Source organism: Scomber japonicus, chromosome 2 (assembly GCF_027409825.1).
Source record: "Scomber japonicus isolate fScoJap1 chromosome 2, fScoJap1.pri, whole genome shotgun sequence".
NCBI lineage: Eukaryota > Metazoa > Chordata > Actinopteri > Scombriformes > Scombridae > Scomber > Scomber japonicus.
Window position 1 is genome coordinate 31,392,209 of NC_070579.1, and position 24,821 is coordinate 31,417,029.

At 40.1% G+C, this 24,821-nt stretch overlaps 2 protein-coding genes across 3 annotated transcripts in view; both read right to left on the bottom strand.

The window, feature by feature from the left end:
- Positions 1–2,317: 2,317 nt before the first annotated feature.
- ccdc40 (coiled-coil domain containing 40) lies at positions 2,318–10,023 on the bottom strand. The gene is made up of 18 exons (XM_053327166.1): positions 9,895–10,023; positions 9,532–9,637; positions 8,951–9,087; positions 8,761–8,844; positions 8,191–8,410; positions 7,231–7,388; positions 7,013–7,135; positions 6,637–6,758; positions 6,115–6,358; positions 5,822–6,004; positions 5,409–5,654; positions 5,082–5,295; positions 4,804–4,973; positions 4,611–4,702; positions 4,128–4,242; positions 3,429–3,617; positions 3,185–3,343; positions 2,318–2,756 (listed from the first exon to the last, which is right to left on the bottom strand). The coding sequence occupies exons 1-18, from the start codon at positions 10,021–10,023 to the stop codon at positions 2,505–2,507; spliced, it is 2,943 nt and encodes a 980-aa protein (XP_053183141.1). The 3' UTR covers positions 2,318–2,504.
- A 1,524-nt stretch (positions 10,024–11,547) lies between these two features.
- Positions 11,548–24,821, bottom strand: part of LOC128381238 (testis-expressed protein 2-like) — a 30,247-nt gene continuing 16,973 nt past the window's right edge. Inside the window, exons 4-13 of one of the 2 annotated variants that reach the window (XM_053341203.1) lie at positions 23,682–23,882; positions 23,051–23,366; positions 22,583–22,818; positions 22,140–22,325; positions 21,406–21,505; positions 16,021–16,147; positions 15,045–15,158; positions 14,407–14,616; positions 13,807–13,927; positions 11,548–13,683 (exon numbers count right to left, since the gene is read on the bottom strand). In XM_053341203.1, coding sequence (XP_053197178.1) covers positions 13,534–13,683; positions 13,807–13,927; positions 14,407–14,616; positions 15,045–15,158; positions 16,021–16,147; positions 21,406–21,505; positions 22,140–22,325; positions 22,583–22,818; positions 23,051–23,366; positions 23,682–23,882 — 1,761 coding nt within the window. In that variant the 3' untranslated portion in view covers positions 11,548–13,533. Of the gene's footprint in view, positions 13,684–13,806; positions 13,928–14,406; positions 14,617–15,044; positions 15,159–16,020; positions 16,148–21,143; positions 21,506–22,139; positions 22,326–22,582; positions 22,819–23,050; positions 23,367–23,681; positions 23,883–24,821 lie in introns of those variants that run through there. The other variant, XM_053341195.1, reaches the window with a different exon arrangement.

Below are 24,821 nucleotides of genomic sequence, written 5' to 3' on the forward strand. Positions count from 1 at the left end.
CCAGCCCATTGACTTGTGTCCTTTGTACTGGACATTTTGTTCACATGCAGTTCTTTTTACTCTTAGTCTATCAATCCCTGCTCTATTGTGAAGAGAAAGGACATCCTGGGCTTTCCAGTTATATGATGTGACAGGCTGGGATGCTGGGAACTTCCACTTTCTGTTCTTTCAAAAAGGATGGCATAATGGTAAGCGCATTTTATAAAAAGAGAAGAGATAAGTCAAATATTGTTTATCTATTGTTATTTTACTATAATATTCATATACTGTGTGTACTTGTTTATTAATCTGTTAGGAATGTTATGTTTAGTTTTGAGAGCAGTTAAATTATTTGTGTTTGAAATAATCGTTATTTTATGAATGCCAACTGTAGAGATTTCCAAAGTGGTGTCATAAAATATAAGCAAATGTTCTGAGGAATCCAATGGTTGTGCTTGAGTATGGACAATAGGAAACCATATTACATTCATAACACTGGAATTGTCCCAATAATGCACTACCAGCTGACCTCCTGCTCTTACCTTTAATTTATTGGTGTTTTCCCCCCATCAAATCAGATTGACACCTGTGCTACCTGGGCTTCCAGACTGTTAAGATGACCCTACAACCTGTGCTGACTGGAGTCCAATTCAATACTTTACTTTTTCAGTACACTGACAAGAAAGTCTTTTCGATTTGCCAGCATTCACAAATCAAAGAGAGCTGCGAACTAGAGAAGTGTCTCTTAATACTAGTCCACATGAAATAAAGGTCATCTTTGGAATACCATTCAACATGGCCTGCTTTAGTTATCCAAGAGTTAAACATTTTTGGGTTAAAAAAAACAAAAGTGCCAAAACAAAATGGCAAGGAATAGGTGGAGGAGCTGTCCAGCCAGGCAGTAAGTTCCAGGCAAGCCAAACCTACAAGGTCTTTGTCCTTGGTCTGATGCTCGATTTCAAAGTGTACCAAGACAAGAATACATTTAGGGGCCCAAGGTTGGGCGTTGGAGCAGCAGCAGTCCTACGCATGGTTGAATTTGTTCCCACAGGAAGTCACCTACCAATACTTCAGAACAACTGATCTCATGGATGCTTCCATTGCATGTCAAACAGAACCAGGAAATGAATGTTGCGAGTGATCATTCAATCCTTGATGTTGCCATCACAAATTCCTGGATCCACTTAAAGTCTGACAGCAAAGCACTTAACTGACCAGTGAAGAACACTGAACAGTACCTGGACTTCAAATTGCACCCGGCTGACGAGCTGCTGGATAGTCCAGAACATGATTGAAGACAGTGAAGAGTATGAGCCACCAACCAAAATGAGGATTTCACAACAATAAGCCATCTATGCGCAGACTAGGTGCCACACACATACCAGAGATGATGGAAATCAAGCATGCAGAACCATGTACAAATAAGGGCTGTAAAAATATGACGTAACATGAGGTGTGCCAAATACAAAAGGTGCCAAAAAAGAGGAATTGCTTCCAGGATTATCTCCACTAAAAATAAAACATGCAAAAGAAGAAATTACCATTTAATCACAATAAAAATAAATGTATCTCTTCTACTTTAGTTCTACTGTTCCTTGTTCAAATAAACACACTGATAGGAGTCAAGGGGACATTTCACACTAAAATGGTCCTGTGGTCCACTACAGTGGACATGCTTTAAAATAAGAAAATAATAATAATGATAATAATAATAATAATAATAATAATGTATATATATATATATATATATATATATATATATATACACAGTATACATTTGTGTAAAAAGTCTAAATTGTAATATGTTTGATTTCTTTTAACCTTAAACAAGAAGAAAGTAATTAGATGTTTTTTTCATTGGTTCCCTGTATATATTTATGTAAAATGGAACTGATATATAACCAATGTAACCAACAACACATCTTGTTTGGCAACAGTATACTATATTAGAAAACGCTGCTGTTTCACCAGACGTCAACAGGAATAACTGGACTGTCGGCATAATCGCTAAGTGCTTTGAAACTCACAAAATGAGGATGTGACTACAGAGATTAAGCATCTATGAAATATGATCATATTGACCCAGCGCAGGATTTAAAGAGCTCAAATGAGCTGCTGTCTTCCCTTTTTTCAGTTACTGGCCAAATGAAAGTTGAGTTCAGTACATGATTTAGGTTATCCAACAGGGAATTAAAAATGTTCTTGTCAGTGCTGGATTAATGGTTTGGAGAATGGCCACACTGACCACCTTTTATTTATGCTTCCACGAGATGATAAATCAATCAGGAAAGTGGATGGATAGTAGCCAAGTACTGTGAACAATTTAATAATTTTGTATTATTTTTTAATACACTCTTTATTTCATTGTGTTGTTTTCCTTTAAAAGCACAACAGAATGCATACATCAAAATAAATGACCTTACTTATCTATTCTTTCCCTCTTATCTTCACCACATTTTTACTCACTTTCCCTCCCTCTGCACGTGTCCTGTACTCACTGCCATGTCTAAATCCTCCCCTCAATCTCAGGACGTCTCTTGCTCCAGGGCCTGTGTGCGTACTGCCAGTGATAGCAACAGCTTGCGGAACGCCCCCTGGTGCTGAGGGAACTCCTCACATATGCGATGCAAAATAGTGTCGACAGCGTGCACACGCTCCGTCTGGTTCTGCAGAGCGGCTCCCACGGACTCACTAGTAGATAAGGCTTGGTAGCTACCTTCACACACCCCCTGCAGCTTCTTGGTCTTGCTCTGCAGTGCCACCAGGTGTGAAAGGTTCTAGACAGGCAGAGGGAGATACAGATAATGTGGGGTGTTTATGTGTTTTATACTTTTACTTGCTAAATGTTCACCACAGACCACAGAAAATGGAACAAACCGCAAGTAGTCACCTCTCTATTTTTGTCTGGTGGGAGTGGTTTCCATTACTGGAAACTGTGATGCTGTTGTCATAGTTAACATAATCCAGAGAAAATAACACTCATCACACCTTCACTAGAATTATGCATGTGAGTTCTGAGTGGAGCTATTTTTACCCAGGGAGTTTAATGATAAATGATGACATTAGGTGGCTCCTTTTCTTTACATATACAGTAAACTGGTGGTAACACAACATTGTCAAAGAAATTTACAGTCTATCTCTGAGGCACACAGTATTGTCAAGATTTATAGTATATGTAATGCAGTACAGTGTATAGGCTCCTTACCCTGTCTTTGGTGTCTTGGAGATTTACAACGTCAGGGTCAAGGAGGAAGGTTTTACCTCCCAGTTCTATCAGCTGCTGCTTCTGCTGTGCAAGCCTGTCACTCAGACTCACCTGGCTCTTCTGTAGGTCCCTGATCACTCGCTCACATTCTATAGCATGCTGAAGACATAAATACTATATATGAGATCATTGCGCAACCTCCCACATGCAAATATGCATACATGGAAACTGGAACATTTTCTACCTTGTGTGTTTCCTGGATCTTGCGCTGCAGCCCCTGGGTGATGCGGCTTAGCTCGGCCTTTGTGGTCTGTTTGTTAGAGCTCTGAGCCATGGCCTCCTTGCGAAACACGATGGTCTCCCTCCTCGCCACTGTGTCTTCACTCTCCCTCAGCAGCCGCTCCTGCTGCTTCATCAGCTGGCTGACTCGCACCTGCACAAATATACACATACTGACTACAGTTCACAAACACTAACACAAGAGCATGAGTCATAAAGAATAGCACGCAAAGCATCTCCAGGCTATTATACCTACAATCCTTTTATATTAGGGCTGCAACTAACAATTATTTTCATTATTGATTAATTGATTAATCTGTCAATATTTTTTTTGATTAATCAATTAGTTTGGTCTATAAAATATCAAACAATAACAATCACTGTTTCACAAAGTGCAACATGATGTCCGCAAATATCTTGTTTTGTCCCAAACAACAGTCCAAAGCTCTAAAATTCAAGTCACAGAAAATTAAAAGAACCAGAAAATATTCACATTTGAGAGGCAGGAATTCAGAATTTGGATTCCAGGCGATTAATCGGTTATCAAAATAGTAACAGCTATTATGACAGGCCTACATCTATGAACACACAAAAGTATAACAGTTTCCATACAATCATCTTGTACCAAAATGTATAACTCATTCTGTTTATGTACTGGGTTTACCTCCATACGGTGTATCTCAGACTTCATCATCTGCATGTCTCCCACACCAGAGTCCACAGCTGACCGGGTCTCTTTTACAAGCTGAGTCTTCTTCTCCCATAGCATAATCTGCCGCCTATCGGCCATTCACACATACACAGACACATACACACAGACACAGACACACACACAGGACTCATGTTAAAAAAAGAAGGGAAAAAAAGCCTCCAATATGTGAGGTATGAGCTGTTTTTGTAAAGGGAAAAAGATAAGAAAACCATACTGATACAAGCTAACAGTAACTGAGTGATTACATATAGTAATATATGTAATATAATATATGTAATATAATAAGTAGTTATGTATGAATAATTAAAAAATCATACAGTAATGATACACAAATATTAGTTTTGATAAATATCTCATCTGGGATTTAAATTTTTCGAATGATTAGCATCCAGACAAACAAATATGAAATCGGGACAAAATGAATGTATCACTGACTCAGCCTCCACCAAACTGTTGAGGAGTCTCTCTTTTTCTTCCTGGGTCTTCTCCTGTTTCATCTGCATCTGTAAGGACTCCCGCTCTGCCTCCTAAACACATCACATTACAGCTTAAGATCATTCTCCATCAACACTGCAGGCAAGAACAAAATTATGAATGCATTATTAATGTAAAAAACGCAAGGTTGTGCCTTCAGTCTGTGAACGAAGTCTGTCTCCGTCAGTGCGTTCTCCTGCTCCAGGGCCTGGCTGAGCTGACCGTTCTTGCTCAGCAGGGTGTTAAGCTTCACCAGGTCTTCTTTAATCATCTTTGTGTTCTTCTCCAGCTCCGACTCCTCACGGTGCTGTACTTCAATCTGACCTGGTTGGATGGGGTTGTGTGTAGAATGTATGAGTAATTTTATTATGAAAGTTTTGAGATAAGATCTTGTTACATCACCAGTTGCTTCTTTATAAATATATTACATACTCTCCAGGCGGATTTTCTTCTGCTGCATGCTGGTGTACTCTGTCTGCAGTTTGAACATGTCCTTTCTATTGGCCTGTATCTCCTGGGTCATTCCTACTAGTATCCCCTGTCGTTTCATCCAGAGCTGCTGTTTACTCTTGATATCCGCTGCAAGCTCCTCAAGCTGATCCGTTACTGCGTCTGCCTGGATTTGCAGGGGACTGAGATCTTCATGCTGGAAATGCAGACACACAAATGACAATATAAGAAGAAGATTTTGTTATTTTGATCATCTATCAAGATCAGCAACAGTCCACTAGGGCTTATAGGTGCCCCATAACTTCTCACCCCAGTGCTGGCCACGATTTGATAGATCCTTTTGGTGTAGTTGGTGATGGTGGTCTGCTTTTGTCCAATGAGTATAAGAAAGGAAGACATCTTAGCCTGGTTGGACGAGAGCAACTTGTTGAATTTTGAGATCTCCTCGTCCACCGCTTCTTGAGTGAGGGCCAGGCTGTCCAGATTCTGGCTTATCATGCTGCTCTCCAGGCGCACAGCCACTATCTCGCTCTCCAGCTGCCACAGCTGAGAGATCTAGGGGGGGGAAAGGGATGATGAGCAAGAAGAAGAAGACACTATAATTTGTCTGCATCTTCCATACACGTTGTAAATGCTCTTGTAATGACTCCATTTCCAGTTTATAATGTTATATCATAGAGGGAAAGAAATAACGGCTCAAAACATCACAGCTACATTTTTACCTTGTCCTTCTTGAGTGTGACTATCTTGTCGGTGAGCCGTTGAGAGTACTTGGCAGCCATGTTATGGGTGAGCTTCTGCTGTATGTGGGCCATTATCTTGTCCTCTAACTCCAGACGCAAAGCACTTTCTTTCTCTATCTGCCTCCTTTGATTGTTCGCTTCAGTCTGGTGGGTACAGGTTTCCTAGAGTGATGAAGGAAAGGAAAGGATTTTGGAGTAGTTACAGAGGGTAGAAAGGGTAGAAAGATAGGTTCAGATTGCCCACTAAGTAACTTTCCTTGCCCTCCATCTACCTTCGTGAGCCTGGCGAGGGTCCGCTCTGTCTCCCGCAGAGTGCGGAGGCAGGTGCTGTAGTGGGCCTGCAGAGCTTCTTGATGGGTCTGCTTCTGACTAATGAGCTTTTTGGAGGTGGCAACGTCCATCTGGGACCAGTTCAGCTGCATCGTCAGCGTCTCGTTTTGCTCCTGCTCCTCTGTGATGGATTTCTTGTAGCCTTCCATCTCTCTGTCCAGAAGAATCACCTGATGCTCGACCATGCTGTGGAAAACAAGGACAGATGAAAGGGGCGAATCGTGGTTTCATTTTGTGTTTTTTCTAGACACATCTGCATTTTTAAAAATAAGTTGGGGCCTGAATCATATTTTGTTGCAGTGATTGTAATTTTCGTTTTCATTTCCCATTTCACTTTTTTGCCTGAAAAGCAGAATAAATCAAGAATCTATCACCACATAGAATATACAACATGCTATTCACTGTTTATTACGTGCATGTCTGGAAGACATGGATCAGTAACAGGTAATATTCATCCTTCTCACCGTACGGCCTCCTGCATGGTGCTGAAGGCCTCGTCTCGTCTCCTCATCCCCACCAGACTGCTGTTCCACTGCTGCAGCAGCTGTTTACGCGCCATGAGTAGAGACTCCATTTCCATCTCGGCCTGCACACAGACACAAACACAGTTTTAAAAAGACTTCTGTTTGATTGTTGACTGGCCTAATGAGATTTTTTTGTTTTAAAGCTGCACCCATCAATAACGTCATTATCAGAAAGCTATTGTCAGCATTAATGATGTGATTAACTAACTGTACACACATCTTACAACTTCCTGTCAATTAATATGACTTGATTAGCAGTGCTAATTAATACTTTAAACTTACAGGTATTTAATGTCTTATGATATACTGCATTTACCTCAGAGAAGGCCTCTTTGGCTGCCTGTGTCTCCTCTGCTTGGGCACTGGTCTGGGCCTCATGAATGGCTATCTGCTGTGTCAGTCTCTCCATGTCCTTCGTTAAACGCTCCACATACATATCCTGGTGGCACAAGAGCATTTCAGCCAGTAAATGAATCAGTGTTAATGTCTAATAGAATAGATATCTTTTTAAGTATTTGACTTCAGCCCGTTCACCTGTTTGAGTTTCTGTTCTTCAGCCTGTGTTTTCTCAGCTCCAGCTTTGCGTGTGGCGTTTTTCATGGATTTGACGTTAGAGCGCAGCTCTTCACTGACTCCCTGTGTGAAGATGAGGTGCAGAGCCAGGTTGTCCATCTCCGCCTGTAGCTGGGACACTATGGACACACAGGAGTCGGCATTAACAGAGTGCCTTTAATGTGTAGTTTAGACATATGGACTGATGCTGAACTGCACAGTATTGTATTGTATATCCAACAGAGTGAGCTACAGTCTGTTTTTAATACATAGCCTTAGTTGCAATAACAAGAATTAAGTCTCTTATCAGTGTCAATTAACTTTTCAACCTGAAATCAAAACCAATTACAATGTCAGACTCAATTTAATCAAGGTATATGTTACAGTTGAAACTGAAATATATATATTGCAACAAATTCTTTATTTGTGTAACTCACATGGCTTCAACAAAGATAATCTTGGGCACTTTGTGTGTCACCTTTCCAAACACTGAGTTACCATAATAAACAGATGAACTGATGTTGCACCAAATGGAAAGGAATTATTGTCCTGTGAATGCTGCACCTTGTGATAACCCTAATAAAGTATTTCCTGTTCCGGTGTGTGTCCACACCTCTGAGTCACTCTTCTTAGGAACAAGTGAGTGTTGCTGAAAAATTCAGCTGTGAGACAGGTGACACATTGGGTTTTTTTATCATTTTAAACAGCATATTAGTATGAGTAATATTTATATAATAATACTATATTTTACAGTTTTAAGTAATTGCAGGCAAGTCCTAACTCAACCCAGATTTTGCAAATATCTATAAACATGGTGCTATCATGATAAGATATGTTTGATTTGTTAGTCAGAGTTTGAAACTGGTGCAGTGGTTACACCTAGAATTAAAGTGAATCCTGGATCAGACCACCAAATGGCCAATCAGAGAGTAGCAGTCTCACCATAGGTTCTAGCTTTGCTCTCCTGGTTGGTATTACTGGAATACTCGCTCTTCATTGCCTCCAGCTGATCCTGTGCCTGTTGGTGTCTGGCTTCAGCCTGGGCCTTGTTCTGATTACGGTCGTCTAGCCTGGTCTGTAGTTTGACCAGTTGTTCCTGAACCCCAAACGTCTCTAAACATATATCCTGTATGATGCTGGTGTCTGTCTTCTCTTTCACCAGCTGGGGCAATGGGAGAGAGAGCAGAGAGGAATCAGAAAATAACTCATCAAAAACAGTCTGTCTTCCACACATTATTTTGGTTTGGTGATTTGATCCGTTATAATTGTATTATTTTTATGCTGTGCCTTAAAACGATATCCTGCATTGAGGAAACGAGCTGAATAACAAGTTGAAATGTACTTTCTACACATGTCAACAGCACCATCCTCTGGACAAACTGAGACCCCATAGATGTAACGTCAGGAATTTGTTTTTACCTGTATCTGTATGTGAACTACACGTTGTTTGCTTCTTTATATGTATATCAGAGTATATGAACACTACTAGAGCACAGAGGGAAAGTAGCTTACCTTCTCTCTTATTCCCAGGTTGAGCCTCTCCAGTTGCTTGCTGAGCTGGCTGGTCAGAGCAGCTTGTTGTCTTCTAACCAGAGGCTGTCGACAGATTAAACACAGCATTGGTTATTCTCTCCTTTAAGAGCAGTCAACAAATTAAATCTGTTTATTTAATAACCACTGATTGTAGTACTGAAAGACACACATGATCAGCATCAAGAACGATAAACTCCTCCTCATCATCATCATCATCCATCAGCTGCTCTTGATCCTCCATGGGCTCTGGTGTGTTAAGGTTTGATAGAGGGGGTGTGAACAAAACCTGGGCAAGATTTTCTTGCTCTGAAACACAAGAAAATAAAAAATTCTTTGACCAATTGACTTCAAATTAAAAAAATATATAAATACTGCTGAATTATAAAGAGCTTATACTTAAAAGTCGATTTTATTTTTTTGTGTCTTTTGCTGTGTCTTCTTAATGCATACGATCCGTATATGGGTTGTTTCTCTATATGCTGGCAAGCTTTTGTTGCCATGTTACAATTTTTGTTCAATGCAAATACCCTTAGGGACAATAAAGGCTATGTTAATAAAGGTACTGTAATCTTACAGCCTGGTATATATTGTGGATGGTAATGTTTCCCATATTCATACTCAACTAGACTGGTAAAGGACCTCTACATTAAGGGAACCTAAGCAAGCTGGCTAAAATTAGCTGTGTTCTACTGTCATTCCTGGTTGTTTTGTACTGAACTGTAAATCCCCAGCAACAAGTGTGTGATTGACCTAAATTTCTATCTGCAGGGGGGTCTTCATCAGCACTGGTGAGTTCAGGGTGAGACTGAGGAACCAGGTCATCAGGCTCTGGTCCTGACTGATCCTGTGAGCCACCCTGTAATACACACAGAAAGCATGTATAAAGGTCCTTGAATGGTTAGGATTTTGACAACATGTAACTGCATTTAGGACTTTTACAACAACTAGCAATGTTTATCCCATAGGACTAACAAGGTATGCAACACTATAATAGGCTTGAACTCCTTGGTAACACCTGGACACAAGATGAAGCATATATCCTTATTACCAGAGTAAAAAGTAAACATATGAAACACAGCAAAAAAAGTAGCATGACTCAGCCTTTTCCCTCACCTCTGTAGCAGGTGACACATTGACTCCACAATCCTCTGCTGCTTTGTCTTCTCCATCCTGCTGCTCGTTGTCTCTCCCTTCTGGACTGAGGGTTTCTTCCCCTCGTCCCTCTCCTCCAGGGCTCTGCATTGAGACTGTAATGAACGCATAATTACGTTAGTAATGTAACTCTTCTCTAACTCATTTATTTGTCTTAAATAGATAGTTTAATGTTCGTTTATTAGGACATTTTTAGCTCGACCTTTGCAGTAAACTAACTTTATATAGTTGGTACAGAAATAACACTTTCAAAGCCTGTCAAGACTTAACAAGAGCACCCAACATTAACTAGGTTAACGTTACCTAACGCTAGCTTAGTTGTAACCTGTTAACATCCTCTGGACCAGGGTTAGCTTGCTAGTTAGCGTAGGAAAACATGAACACAGTGTATCGCTAACCTTAGCTTTTGAACAAATAAGCGTATAGGTAAATAACTTAATTCCATTTTTTAGCTTAAAGAAATTATTATTTTCTCACCTGGGTTGCACTATCGCAGATAGACCACCGCACTAACGTTGCTAGGCAACCGCAAACATCCGACGGAGGAGGGGGAGTAGTGCTCATCAATCCAGCCGAAATGTGTGTATGGCCTCTCATCTTCAAGCTGTAGGGTATGTAATCATTCCCGGTACAAATGCCTTCTCTAAAATCGCACCTTGACTAATCTACCAATTTATTTAAAGCACATTCAAGTCCTGTACAACACACTGTATACAGCTGTAGTAGTTACACTGCAAATTAAGATATAACCTATGGTGAGTTATTTAAATAACTTAAGAGGGGAGGAGAATTCAGATCATTTACTGAAACAAAGTGTCAATTCATCAGTGTGAAAATAGGCTACTACATTGCAAGTAAAACTACATGAAAAAGTATATGTAGTCTTATTAGCAGCTTGGTATAATAAGTATTTTAGTAAAAGTAGTGGTTTGGTCTTTCTGAGTGACTGATATATTATATGACATCATTAGATTATTAATAGTGAAGCGTCAGTGTGTAAGCAGCATAATACTGCTGTAGCTGCAGCTAGTTTCAACTACTCTATATAGGCTACAGTTAGCTAGTTAAGTCCAGTGGTTCCAAACCTAGGGGTTGGGCACCTCCAAAAGGTCAGTAGATCTATTTGAGAGGTCGGGTAGATGATTAATAGGAGAGGAAAGAAGAAAAAACAAACACTAAACCTAATACACAAATCAGTTTTTTGGACTTTTTCTCCAATCTTTGATTTTTGGAGAAATATTGGATCATTTGAACATTTATTGAAATAAAACCATGTGAGAAGTTTAGAGGGAAAAATCACATTTGGTGCAGCAGATATAGACTTATCAGCTCCACCAAATACTCACAGAACACAACTCATAGACATCTGAAATGTGACCCTGACAACACACTGCTTTTTGTAAGATGTCAAAAGCCTAAAATGTTGGAAACCAGTGGTTTAATCTTTAACAATGTATTTTAAAAGCTTGATATACTGTCCATTGTGTCAAATCTTAATCTGGAAAAAAAGAAAATCTGAAAAAGTAAATAAATAGCAAGACCTACATCTGAAATTCAGCATACATTTGGTTTTCAAATTCCACAGCAGAAATAAACATTTGCAAAAACAAAAAGGCTTTAATTGACATATTTATTTTGCTCTATAAATAAGGCAGATACACAATCACTGAATTTGGCCTTAAAATTACATGTAAATTTTTAAAAAGTCATTAATAATTCACAGATGCAAATCATGACCTGATCTTCATATATCCTCAAAATTCTTCATTCTGTTTAACCAAATAAGTAGACAAAAAAAATACAACCACAACCAACCTCATGAAGTCATTCAAAAACAAATACTTAACAAAACGTAACCAAAAGAGAAAAAACAATCATATAGAACAAATCCATTTAATGTTACAGTGCTTTAGTATCCTTATAAAGCAAAAAAAAAAAGGAAAAGAGAAAACAAAGTATTAATTACTGTAAACAATGTTAATGCAGGTATTGTAGCGCATTTGTAAATATTACCTCATAATGCTTTATTGATTCAGGATGTGTACCTTTGAGCAGAGAGACATCTGGCACTGTGGGCCCAATCAAAGGACTTTGGTTAACATTAGAAATATATCCTGGTTAAAAAGGTACTCTCAGAAAGTGAACCTGTATGTAAGGCTATACATTCTTGGCAACAGATGTTCTGCTATGTAGTACGTACCTTAACTTGAGCTGAGTGTCAAACCACAATGAAGCTCCTGTCTACATACAGTATGGCCGATAGAGTCTTTTTTTTTTTTTTTAAAGCACTGTCACATAGTAAAGTTGGTCATTTAAATCCACTGCCAACACTATCATCATCACCATCAACACCGTTAAGTATTAATGATGTGTAGGTAAATACACCACATGGTATTCTATAAACATAATGATTGACATTTGAAAAAAAAAAAAAAAAAAAAAGATATGCAAGATGAGATAGTGTTTACCACAAGAAAACAAAAAAGGAAACTTTCACTTGTACTTGTGCAACAGTTTGCATACCCCAATCAAAATGAGACTGGGTTAAAACTATTTTCATACAACATTAGGAACCAAAATGATCCATACATACATTCAACAGACAGAGTTAGATGCCTTGTACTTCTCAGACATACGCTTTTATATAATATCTTTACAAGATCATACATAGTGTTTCTATCATTGCACTTACTGTGTTCATTTACTTGTCATTAGTATGGAATTTACATAGTGAATGACACTTTTTCCTTAATTATGCAGTACGTTTTGCACTTGAGCATTAGGTCCATACAAGACATGGATAAGGGCATCATTGGCATAAAAAGTGGGGTGTTGGCAAATGAAGGGTTCAGGGTGTGGTCACAGCATGAATGAATACTGTTAGTTAACACCTGATTAAGAAAAAAAAAAGCTGACATAAAGCCACTTCAAGGTTTAGACAAGAGTTTCGTATGATAAATAAACAGAACATCAAGTATATGAGCTTTTTCAAATACACTTTTTAACCTGCCTACATCTTTATTAATTCTTAACTCTCCTTCACACACTAACCATTTAATTATGAAACACCTCTAATTTCAACATACTATCATACTTAAACTCTCCACTTGTTGGATGTCTAAACTAAAAAAAAAGGGGCTACTGTGCTCCATCTCACTCTCCGGCCCCAGTAGAAACTAGTCATCTGCAGGCTGTAAGGTATCTGGTGAATGCTTCCATATTAATGTGTTCATGGGACATTGTGTACTTCTCTATCCCCAGAAATTCCCCTTATTAACTGAAACCACCCCCGCGCCTGAGCCAAATATAACTCTTCACATATCAGTGCCTATTCAGTAGCTTCTTACTATTATATAAATCCTTCAAAGACTCAATAAATACTACTGAAAAGAGCAGCGGCCAACAGTTTATCTTTAGTGTTTCCTTGGCTAACTTCGACCTTGTTGCTTTAAAAATTCATATTGTCGCTACTGTGGGAAGTGAGAAAGCCACTCTGTATGGGAATGTGTTTTGTTTTTACAGTAGTGTCTGACCTATCCACTTTGGCTCCATTTCCCATTTTGAGACTTCATAAGCTCAAGGAAATACTGTAAACATTCTTCATGGCTGGCTGGGGCTGTCCCTCTCTGGATGGGAAAGCTCTGGATCTGCTGTGGGCCCGACTAAAGGGCCACCTGATGTGCGATGGTCCATGGCAGAATGCATGATAGTCAGCCAAACATCATCCATGTTTGGCATTACAAAGATTTTCTAAACAGAGGAGAGATAGAGTGATAGGGACAGTTTATAACACATATAATATCTTGGAATCTGAGTGATTCCAACCTGTTGAATTCCTTCTATGTCTCTAAATAGCAGAAAGTCAATCAATACCTGAAACTCCTGGTCCAGTTTTTTCTCTATCCAGTCTGTAACATGAATCAAAGTGACTTCTCTTTCTCCCAGTTTAGGTCGGGCCTTCAGTTCCAGGTGTGGCGGCTTCCTAAAGCCATACCTGTAAAAGAAAGCAGACAACAAATTGATCTATTTACTAACACACAGCTGACATATGAACAAATGGTATCAACACAGATTATGGTTACCACCAGCAGAGGGCACCAATGCACTGCACCAAGAAAAATACATAAAATACTACTTTTCACTTCTTCAATTAAGCATGTTACTATATTGTACTGTAAAACAGTTCTGAGCACTAATGACCTTATTATGTATGTTTCATGTGAATTATCCACCATGTAGAAATCAAAGTATGCTTTATCTTGTAATAAAGTCACTGTTGACATGAGAGGAAGTGGGTTAATTAAGTCATCTTAAAGACCTTTGTTTGCAACAGACTTGGCTGTGTTTGTCCTTCTGGGGGAAAGTGCTTTCTCTGAAGATGTAATTACTTGTTACTATGACAAACATGGGAATTCACTTTGCACAGCATTCCACTGATTATGGAGCAGGAAAAACAACACTTCCGTCACGTACCATATCCTGTCGGTGGGTGGAGGGGGGATATTGACAGCCAGTGTTCCTCGGAGTTCCTGCACCTCCACTGTGAGCAGGAGCGGTGTGTTGGACACTTCCTCCATCTTCTTCTTGATAAACTCTGTCTCTGTCGCTTTCTGGAAGTATTTGGACTTGGCGATTTTGTCCACGAAGCGCATGATCTTGCTCGGTTTGTGGCCTCCAACGTAACTGTATTGAAAACATGATGAGGGTTAAAGTCACATATTAGTTTAGTGACATCTAATGTCTAATAATATAATAATGTTTAATTCCACTTTGGCAAATAAATGAGTGATGTTGTGCTGGTCAAGAGGGTGAACTGATTTAATGATAAACTGTGTGTGAGTGCAAATGTATTGTTGGCCAACAGTTATGTCATCGGTCTTAGTTTCAATAATTCTCATTCAGTACTTGATTTTTACTGCAAGGTTTTCCCTGCCAGAATTACTGTTTCCATGGTTACGACAAGGCAGAACTTTTCAAGCATTTTCTTTTCCTCTTTTGTCTTTTTCGTATATGATTACTAAGGAAACATTTATCTCAAATGCAAAGCAAATCTACCTCAGTAATCTAAATTTAAATCTATAAATCTTTAAATACGATGTTTTCATCCTCACCCCTCTGCTCCCAGCGACTCATTTGTGAGCTCTGAGGAGTCTTCCTCATCTGACGAGCCTGCACTGGATGACTCCTCATCACTGTCAGCCAGGCAGTAAGTCCGTGGCCTGTGTCTACAAACACATGAACAAACAGAAAAATGGATTAGCGCACACACGCACACACACACACACACACACACACACACACACACACACACACAAACACAATATGTGTGTTTCACTATGCTAATGGCTGCATCCTATTGTAAAGTGCATTCAAGACAATACACACAAACACAAGGTATGGGCACAATAAGTGAGAGATGAAAGTGTGCACATGTGCGTACCCATGAATGCACATGTCTACAAACACAATAAAGCTCTAGGAGCATTTACTAAGTTGCTACTGCTACATCTTCCACACTGTTTTGTCCTTTCAGTTGTAATTTGATGTGAAACTGGATCTGGTTTCTGTATAAGGTCTGAGGTAAAAACTGACTCACTTCTCATTTACCAGCTAACAATCCATCTCTGAAAAGTATACTTACCCTGAGATCGACATATTACTGAAAGATGAAAGCACTAACACACTAGGAAATTAGTATATTAAGAAGAAGGCACTAAGTGGTATTATGAAATGTGACAACCTCAAAAATGGAGGCATGCAAAGTTGGAGATTAAGAGTTGAAAAGTCAAGCAGCACTTACCAGATACAGAAATGCATCCGATTAACAGCCACATAAAAGTAGAATCCAGAGGGCAGAGAAGGGAATAGCAGAGAAAAGAAAGGAAAAGATATAAAAGACAGAGAAGATATAAATCTCTGAGTAAGACAGGTGAGGTGCCAGATGGGAAGTGGTAGACTTCTGACAGAAGCAAGTATACTTTCTTAGTGTCAAGTAGAGAGTAAAAAGGCAAATCAAACCAAGAAACATCTCAGGGCTTTTTTTCTAAAATGTCTGTGTTGGTGGTGACAAGATTTCGGCTGTCTTACCCATCTTTGCCAAACTCCCCTAAGCGGAGGTTTTCTCCCTCCTTTCCCAGGCGAATGAGGTTCATCTTGGTCTCCAGGGTCATCAGGAAGGAGCCGCTGTAGGAGAGCTCCAGGTCAAACCACAGACCTGCGGGATCACAAAACGGTTATTAGAATGTAGATCTGAGATAAAATTAAAGAAGTGAAACCGAGAGGTGTATGATTTGGGGATGTGAGCTAATATGCATGAATTGGTGTTCGCAAAGGTATTGTTTGACTATTCTCTAATGACTCATTTTACAATTCATACTATCACTCAACCGTATTTACAGTTGATACTTGGTTGAGGGGTGTTTTTTTAGGTAAATCTCCTTGACATAGAGAGCACTTCTGTCTGCAGTACTTCTTCATGCCTTTTAAATCACACTGTCTTTCCTTTTTTTCCCTCTGCTTCTCAGATTCTTCCTTCACTTTGCTGCCCTTTCTGTGGCATCTCTCCTTCCCCCCAGCATCACAGAAGCAGGGACCCCAGCTGACTTTATTTTCTTGATCCCTCATCTTAAGTCACAGTAAAAGACTCGATTAAGGCAAAGAAAAGAAAGAGGGCGAGATCGCTAGGTCCTTTGAACGCAGAAGAGAAACAGTTGGACAGCATGCAATCTTCCCCCGCTAGACTGCCATTTGATATCAGCAGGGGGCCGGCTGCATAAACAGGGTACTCTTTCTCTATTCCTTTAACCCCTGCTCTACCAAACCTGCTGTAATATAGATTATATAAACTCCTCAAAAGCCTCCATCCAAAGCCTGGCTTTTCTTTGTTTGTGTGCTTTACAACACAGAATCACATGCTCTTGTGTACAAAGAGGCACATTTAACCATACACTTGGGTGCAGTTTCTTTGTAAGCCATTGGAGGGCAGCAGAGTTCAACAAATGATGCAAGACAAAATGATAAAGTGAGTGAAAGGAAAAAGGCCATTTGGAGAATCTAAACCAAAACACATTTGTGGTAACTAAGGCATATGTGCATATGTGCAAAGCACAAGTCCACACAGTGTGTAAGTACGTAATGGGACATTTGGTGCACACCCACCCAGAGCTGTATTTAAATAACTGTCCTGGTAGCAGCGTAAATGATCCTGGGACATAAAAGTAAAAGAGGAGTCGTTCAGATTGGTTCATAGATACATTGTGAGAAAGCAGACAATATGGGGACAAACAGCATTAAAGCTGTGTGCCCTCTCCTCGCTGCTCTGTTGAGGCCTGAACACCAGCTGGCTGTGCTAAATGATGTGATAATGCAAGGAGTCTGGTGTGCCGGAGAGAAAAACAATCAGAGAGTGAGTGCAAGTTAGAGAGAAGGAGAAAGTGGGGGCGAAACGAAAGCAGTGAAAGAACTTTGAGCCAAGGAGGTTAGAAAGTCAGTATGGGTTTGAGAAAGCACAAAGTAAAAATAGGCAGTTAGGCAATCAGACAGACAGAGAGAGTGAACATGCTGGGTCTGCTGAGCCCAGTGGGCCTGGCTTCACCCACCGGTCCTGGGAGGCGTGTTGGATAATAAGGCTGTGTCTCGCTGGGTCAGGGTTTATGCAGGGCACTGAGGTTTGTTGGTATGGGGAGAGGAGAGAGAAGCCTTGGTACAAGCTGCTGGATCAGGGCAGTTCTTGCTTAATTGGGGTGAAGCCGCATGGTGAGGAGTCAGGAGTGTGTATCGCGCACACACATACACACACACACACACACACACACACACACACTGCAGAGAAATGCATTCACACATGCAGGGTGACTGCTTGTCAGAATTTCATAACTACAACAATAAACATGCAGGGTGCACGGGCACAAACGTACAAACACACAGAGACATTTGCTTGTGGAGACATGCAGACATACACAGCTGGAGAGGGTCATCGATCCATTGCACTCAGCATGCTTATTTCAGGAAAGGGCGGGGTAAGGCAAGGTGAGGCAGAACTTGAGATGTCTAGAGGATACAGCCACAGTAACACCAGTGGAAATTCCAAAAGGAAAACTAAACCGACTAGAAGCTTTCTAACTATCACTTCAAGGCTATTGATCCTGGAAACAAACAACAGAGAGGCAGAATGAAAAATTAATTTTCTCTGCAGAAGTATGAACAGAGGGCTCAGTTACAGTTACATATAGCTAAGTCAATAATAAGTTTTTGTTGTAAGCATGCAACTCTTTCCTGCTTTCTACTTCCTAATTACAGGAAATGTGTATAAGAAATGAGTCTAAGTCTGTCACGATAACTATTTTCATTGGACAGTATATCGTCTCAGAAATAATCACCATTAACGATATTATTGTCATTTGAAGATTATTTTACACCACTGATATAATAGCATAATAATTCAAGGGAGGGGGGACTGGAGAGTGGGTGCTACACTTCTTTAAAAACACAGACTGCCATAATGGGCTAGGACAGAGTTATTTACCTTTACTGTAATTCCATGCAAGCAGAGCCGCTCGCTTATTCAGTCTCCACTCAGGACGTGCACAGTGAGGAATGGAGGCAAATACTTACTCAGCCAATGTGACATGAATAGCCTCTTAGCTGCTAATGTGAAGTGTGGAAAAATTGAAGTAAAAAATGATCAAGGTCAAATCCAGTCTATACTGTTAGTCCTTTATAGACATGATGATGTTGATAATTACCCTATTGCACTGTGACAGGCCTAAATGAGGCACTTTGCTGTTTTACATTGACACAGTGATCTGGAGCAATACACTTGCAATCTGTTACGAAAAAATCATAACATTTGGCAACATATTGAGGTTTCTAAATGAGAGCACAATTAAAGCCGATGAACCATCAACAACATCAACATAATGGTGGCCCGTGTACCCTGATTGTGTTCGGAGTGTCAGGAGCCGTTCCAAGAAATGCCTTTGCCATCTCAGTGGGAGATGGAATCAATTCCTGCTCTCATTATAAGGTTATGTGAGTGCTGCAGTGATAAAAATGAGCCAGTGACTCATAGCACAGGAGGGAGGAAGAGAGATACCGAGACTAAAAAAGCGAGAACGGACACAAAGAGGAAGATGGTATGAAAGGGAATGTAAGGGGAAGAGAGAACTGGGAAGAGAGTTGGAGACAGTATATATATGAAACAGATGAAGAGACGTGTCTGTGGAGGAAAAAAAGCTAACAGAATGTGAGGGAGAATGAGAAAAGCAATGCAGCACAAAAGAGATGGAAGGCTCACTGCTGACGTGCGTCTGGATGATCATAGAAGGACTCCTCTGACAAATGGCGTACAAAGCTCCTTCTGATCAAAACTAGAACACAGTTGGCTGAAAACTTTACTGCTCCTTCAGCCACTGTAGTTGTGCAACACCAGCAGGCAAACCTATGGTCCCCTTACACAGCTAAGACCTCACAAAGCTAAGCCTCTACAGATAAGACCTGCTAAAATGCTTAGAGACGCATTGTAGTTCACTTTACAAATCAAATTCCATTACACTCCTGTAAACAAAGCTGCCACTTATTAAGTGTTTTCCAGGATCTGCAGCGTGCAACACCTGTGGTTAAATATACAGTATGCATTAACACAAATTGAGTGCATGTACACTTTCTCGGCACATAAGCGTGTTCATACATTCATAACTCTAAGTGAACTTTAAGAAGTGTTACTCTTGGTAAAAAGGTTTGTGGCAGCAGCTGTAGACCAAAAGAGAACCCACAAGTAACAGCCATGTCTCTCTAACCTCAAGAGTACCACTATTTTAACAAGCTGAGTAGGTGTAAGTGCATATTATCCCACAGTGTGATGCACAGTTGACATAGTTTTGTCTGTGCTTTCTGAGTGGTACAATTACTGTTGTTATTGGCTCCAATTACAGTTATACTAATGCATGCTTATTGGCCTGAAAAGCAAATGATCTTTGTTTTTGCCACCTTTTTTATTTTTTTGCATTTCGAATCAGTGATTTTTGCATTTCCTTTTTTTTTTTTGTTATGTAATGCTGAGGCTGATTCATAAGCACATGACATACAGTACATTTCTTATCACAAGCATTGAATCAGAAATGAGATGATGCGACTCGTGTCATATTGATGTTTTTAGCACTGTAAGTATCTACAGTAAGTCAGTTTGTGTGCAGAGTAACGGCAGATGGAGAACAAGTCAAAGTCGCCCACGGACGCTGCGTCAGTGTTGTGACCTCACTACTCATAGCAAGAAGGCTTGAGAAAGAATGGGAGCAATGAAAGACCAGTCATGAGACAAAATGTCACTTCTGTCCACACAAACTTGTTTCCATTCAGTGCATTAAAAAAAGTCTTCACCCCATTTGGACATTTTAGACTATTTCTGGTACTCCAAAGTTTTAAAAATTAAATTATCTAGATTTTGGAAAGATTTCAACAATGCTCCAATTTGTTGCTATGAATTTTAGCATTTGATTTGAATACATAGTGAAAGGACACCATCACAGGAACATCATCTACTGTATGTTCATTCATTGCTACTCATTAGCACTCTGTCAAACTAGCACAACAACCCCCCCCTCCCTTTTCCCACCTTGTTTACACCTCTGAACGTGGTGTTACTTACACAATTTGTGTACAGGGTGATGGGAATTGTGAAATGTGGGCATGATTGTAACTTGTAAGGAGCTTTGTCTTGTTTACTCCACATATACCGTGAGCTCCTGTGTGTGTTTGGCTTTATATTCAAGAATGTGCAAGGGGTATAACAAACGCTAATCTTCATTTGTGTTAAGGAGACCCTGCAAGTGACACAGTGAGAATGTGTAAACACTTGAACTGACCACACCTGTATGATCATATTGAATACAAATATTCTGTAGTTTATTGTTACAAAATGTATACGTTACTGCAGCACTATATTTAACTGGTACATGTTTATGTTATTAGGATCTTGTTGCTGGAATAGATCTTTGGTACAAGCTGCATGAGGGTACTGCATGCAAGTGTCTTTTGAGTGGCCAATTTTCACTATTTATTTATAATATTTATTTATTTATTAAATCTTGTGTTTTCAAGCATTTCATTCATCATCCAATGTGTGAAAATGTTTTCTAGCTGGTTCTTTTTGTAGTATGTGTGTGTGTATTTGACAGTGTACATGCCACTTAAGCTAACAAAGTGCATCCTGATTCCTTGATAACTACCTTGCATTACCGCCTGTTTATGAGTTATCTCTAATATAGACATAGCCAACTGATCGGCAGCTGATCAGTGTGGGGGTGCTGTGCTTTTAAACATGATAGACTACAATGTTGCTCTGTGGAAAAGCCAATACTGCGCAGTAAATGGAGACTTCCAAAGAAATCATGCACAGAGCTCAATTTACCACTGGTTCAGCATTCTGCGTGTGTGTGTGTGTGTGCGTGTGTGTGTGTATGCTTTCTCTCTTGCCTCGATAGTCTATGGAAGGTTTGGATGCACCAAGGATCCTGGGAGTGACCACACCCATGTCCAGTTCTGTCAGGGTTAGCTCATTCATGAAGTAAGGCAACTGGGAAAGACCAAAGGATACAACAGAGATGAGCACAGTGTATATGAATACTTCATTTGTAGATATATGATATAACCAAATATGAAAATATTGCATGAGTATATCATCTGTGATTGATTAATATTGTATTGTAAGAGTGGATGCTGTATATACAGGCACACTCACACACACACACACACCCACCCACCCACGAATGAGACACTCTGGACTGCACCAAACCTTATAATCAACATCACTCAGCACTTCCACCATTGTACCAAGACTACTATATTACCTGCAGTCATGCACAACAAAACATTGTTATAATGAAGAAAAACAAGTTTGCCTGGGGGACAGGATCAGAAAGAAGAAGTGGGATAAAGGGATAGAAGTGAAGGTTAAGAAGTTTGTGTCCCTCTGTCCTTGAGCCCTGTGTGGAGCCGCTGGGGCCTGAGAAGAACTGCACAAAGACACACACTGATATTTGGAAAGCTTGTGAGTGTGTGTTCCCACATGTGGTTTTCTGCAAGAAGGTAGGCATGACTAATTTCTTGTTATTTCTTCTCAACCCTCTACTTTAACTCGTCCTCTTGTTTGCGTGTTTCAGTTTCAACCACTGTTTAAAAAAGGAGAGGGCCTTCCTTCTTCCACTCACCCGTATCTTGCTGAGCTTCATTTGAATCTTCTTGGAAACCAGTTCAGCCCAGTAGGGCTCGCTCAGGAAGTCCCAGAAGACCCGGCCGAGAGCCGCATTCACCCAGGCAACATGATCCTCCTCCTCTTTCTCCTCCTCCTCCTTCTCCTCCCTGGGCTGCGTCTGAGCTGAGGTGGTGTTCAGAAGCTAATGACAAAGCAGGCAGAATAGAAAGAAAAAAAAGAATACAAAAAAAATTAATCTTGTGTTTCTTATTTAACCCACAACAATACAATCTTATTCTACCCTTTACAAGGATAATCCACAATATTAGCTGCTTGTTCTTGTTTGGAATTACATAATTGGTTGGCACTGTAAATGAGATTACCAGTTTGTGGTCTAATAAAAGGAAACTAGAGAGAAAATGTGTTGAATAATGTTAATGGGTGAGGAGTGTGCTCTACCTTCTTATCAGCTCCAGGGCTGCTCTGTGGACTCTGGAGAACAGGGCTGGCAGCTGTAGGGCTGGCCGCCACCTGTTTTGGCAGTAAAGAGGCCATGTAGACACTGTAGTCCAGCAGTGGCTTAGCTTTGGCACTGCCCGATGTTGAGGAGATCGAGGAGTCCTTTGACCTGGGCTGAGATCCCAGCGCCTCGTCCAGACTGCTGCGGCTGCTGCTGCGACTGTGAGAACTCAGAGCTGCAGGCCACAGTGAATTTCAGAGAAAGGTGAGAAATTAGATGCTGTACTCGATGTTCCTAAAATAGCAAAACTTAAGTTAGGAGTTGCCACTTCGGGGATTTCAACAATTGTAGGCATAAAAAACACACAAAAGGACAAATAAAAAAAAGGGTTTATGCACTCTAAAATGGTCAATTGCAGAGGAGCAACTGATAGTGGTCTTGTTGATTAAAACATTGGTTCTGCTCACCGCTCTTACTCCCTGCAACACTGGACACTTTCTTCAAATCTGCCTTGAGCCTGGAAGCTGAAAGAAACCTCTGGAACCACTCCTCCTTCTCCCTTCCGGTCCTTCCAAACAGATAGAGGGTCAGGTCTCTGCTGGAGGAGGAAGACCACCCTCCCGTACCCTCTCCTTTATCCCTTGTGGTCCAGCTCTCACTGGCCTCCCACCTGTCTCCCTCGGCCTTTGACATGAAGTCATCCTGTTTGGCGAGTTCAATGCAGATGGGGTATTTTTTGTTCCATATACGCTTCCTGGCCAAGCTGTGAGGCACTAGACATACCTAGGGGAAGATTTAAGGAGAAAGTTTAGCATGGACTCCATGCCTTCGTCAAGCCTATAAAAAAAGGACAATTTCCACGCTGCAGTATTTGCCATTATCGATGATAAAATGTTGAAGTGGACTAAATTTACTATATGGTCTTGAATATCAGCAAAAGTGTTATTTAATAGAGATTTATCATCTTAATGTGTAATTATAGTTGAAATTAACCACAAAACCAAGTTACGGAAAGATTAAGATCAAATGTCCTTAACATTTCCAGAGCTTTAAGGATCTATATAATCCTATCAGGAGAAAAGTAATGTAATCACATACTTTGCTGTTGGTGAGATCATAGATCTTCTGACTGATGTAGCTGACGTCAGGTTTTGGTTCCTTGTGTGTGGCACGGCGGGCGACGTTGTGGTTGGGTTTAGAGAGGCGAATGGTGGAGCCCTCCAGCCGGACATACACAGAGTGTGTCAGTGTGGCATGGTATGTCTCTGGGTCGTAGTTTGATATCTCATTCATCCAGCCCTGGGAGAAGACATAACCAGTTTATATAATGGAGATTACATTTCAAGTTATATGAGAAAAAAAATTATATGTTTTGTCATGAACAAAACAAATTGCAAATCTAAGCATTTGAAGAGAGAAATGCTTTGGAGCAACAGCAAACACAGAGAAAATAACAATCCAACACTTTTTTTGTGGAAAATGAGGACACTGTAAATATCTGCTCACAGTGTGATGTCACCTATGTAACACTGTTAGAAAAAGGTTACCCGTCTCTTTCTGTGAACTTCACACTGATAAGAGAGTGTCTTGTAACTAGTTTGTTTGTCATTTGTCTTCTGTGTTGGACTTTGAAGTTCCTCTGGCTATATTAAGCCCCAGATCCACATCGAGCCTATTTGCTGCTTTGTCACTTTAATATGAAATCTGTCATGGAAAAGTTCCTCCTAAATTGCACGTTTGCCTTTGTATGCAGCATCCCACAGACACAGCCCTACACAGTGCCACGATGAAGTAAAATCTTATCCATTATATAAGTTCATGTCATGTAGTTTTTCATGATTTTCTCAAAAAGAGAACTCAACACTTTTGTGGTTTGTTGTTTTAATGTGTTAATGTGTGGTGGCACTGTTTAAAATAAAATGTCTAACTACATTGCAGAGAGGTATGAATATGTGTAAATATATAAAAATTTGCCCTTATAACCCTGTACAGGATAAGTGAGTTATGTTATGGATAATGGATGGGTTGATGGATAAATAAGTTTACTATTATGTAATTCTATCAATTACATAATAGAATTACATTGTCTCTGACAAAATGGATAATGTTGTATAAAGCCCTGCAGTCTGTATTGGACATGAACTTTTTTTCCATGACACACACACTGCAGCCCTGAGGCAACGTGACCCCGAGCACACCCAGTAAAAAATAACTCTTCACTGAAGGGTATCTCTGGAC

Excerpts from the sequence above, each read along its gene's own strand:
- ccdc40 (XM_053327166.1), bottom strand. The coding sequence starts at position 10,023 with ATGCAGAGCCCTGGAGGAGAGGGACGAGGGGAAGAAACCCTCAGTCCA. Across the intron at positions 6,005-6,114 it reads CCCTCGCCAGGCTCACGAAG|GAAACCTGTACCCACCAGAC; the intron begins GTAGATGGAGGG and ends TCATCACTCTAG. Across the intron at positions 4,703-4,803 it reads ACTTCGTTCACAGACTGAAG|GAGGCAGAGCGGGAGTCCTT; the intron begins GCACAACCTTGC and ends TGATGTGTTTAG.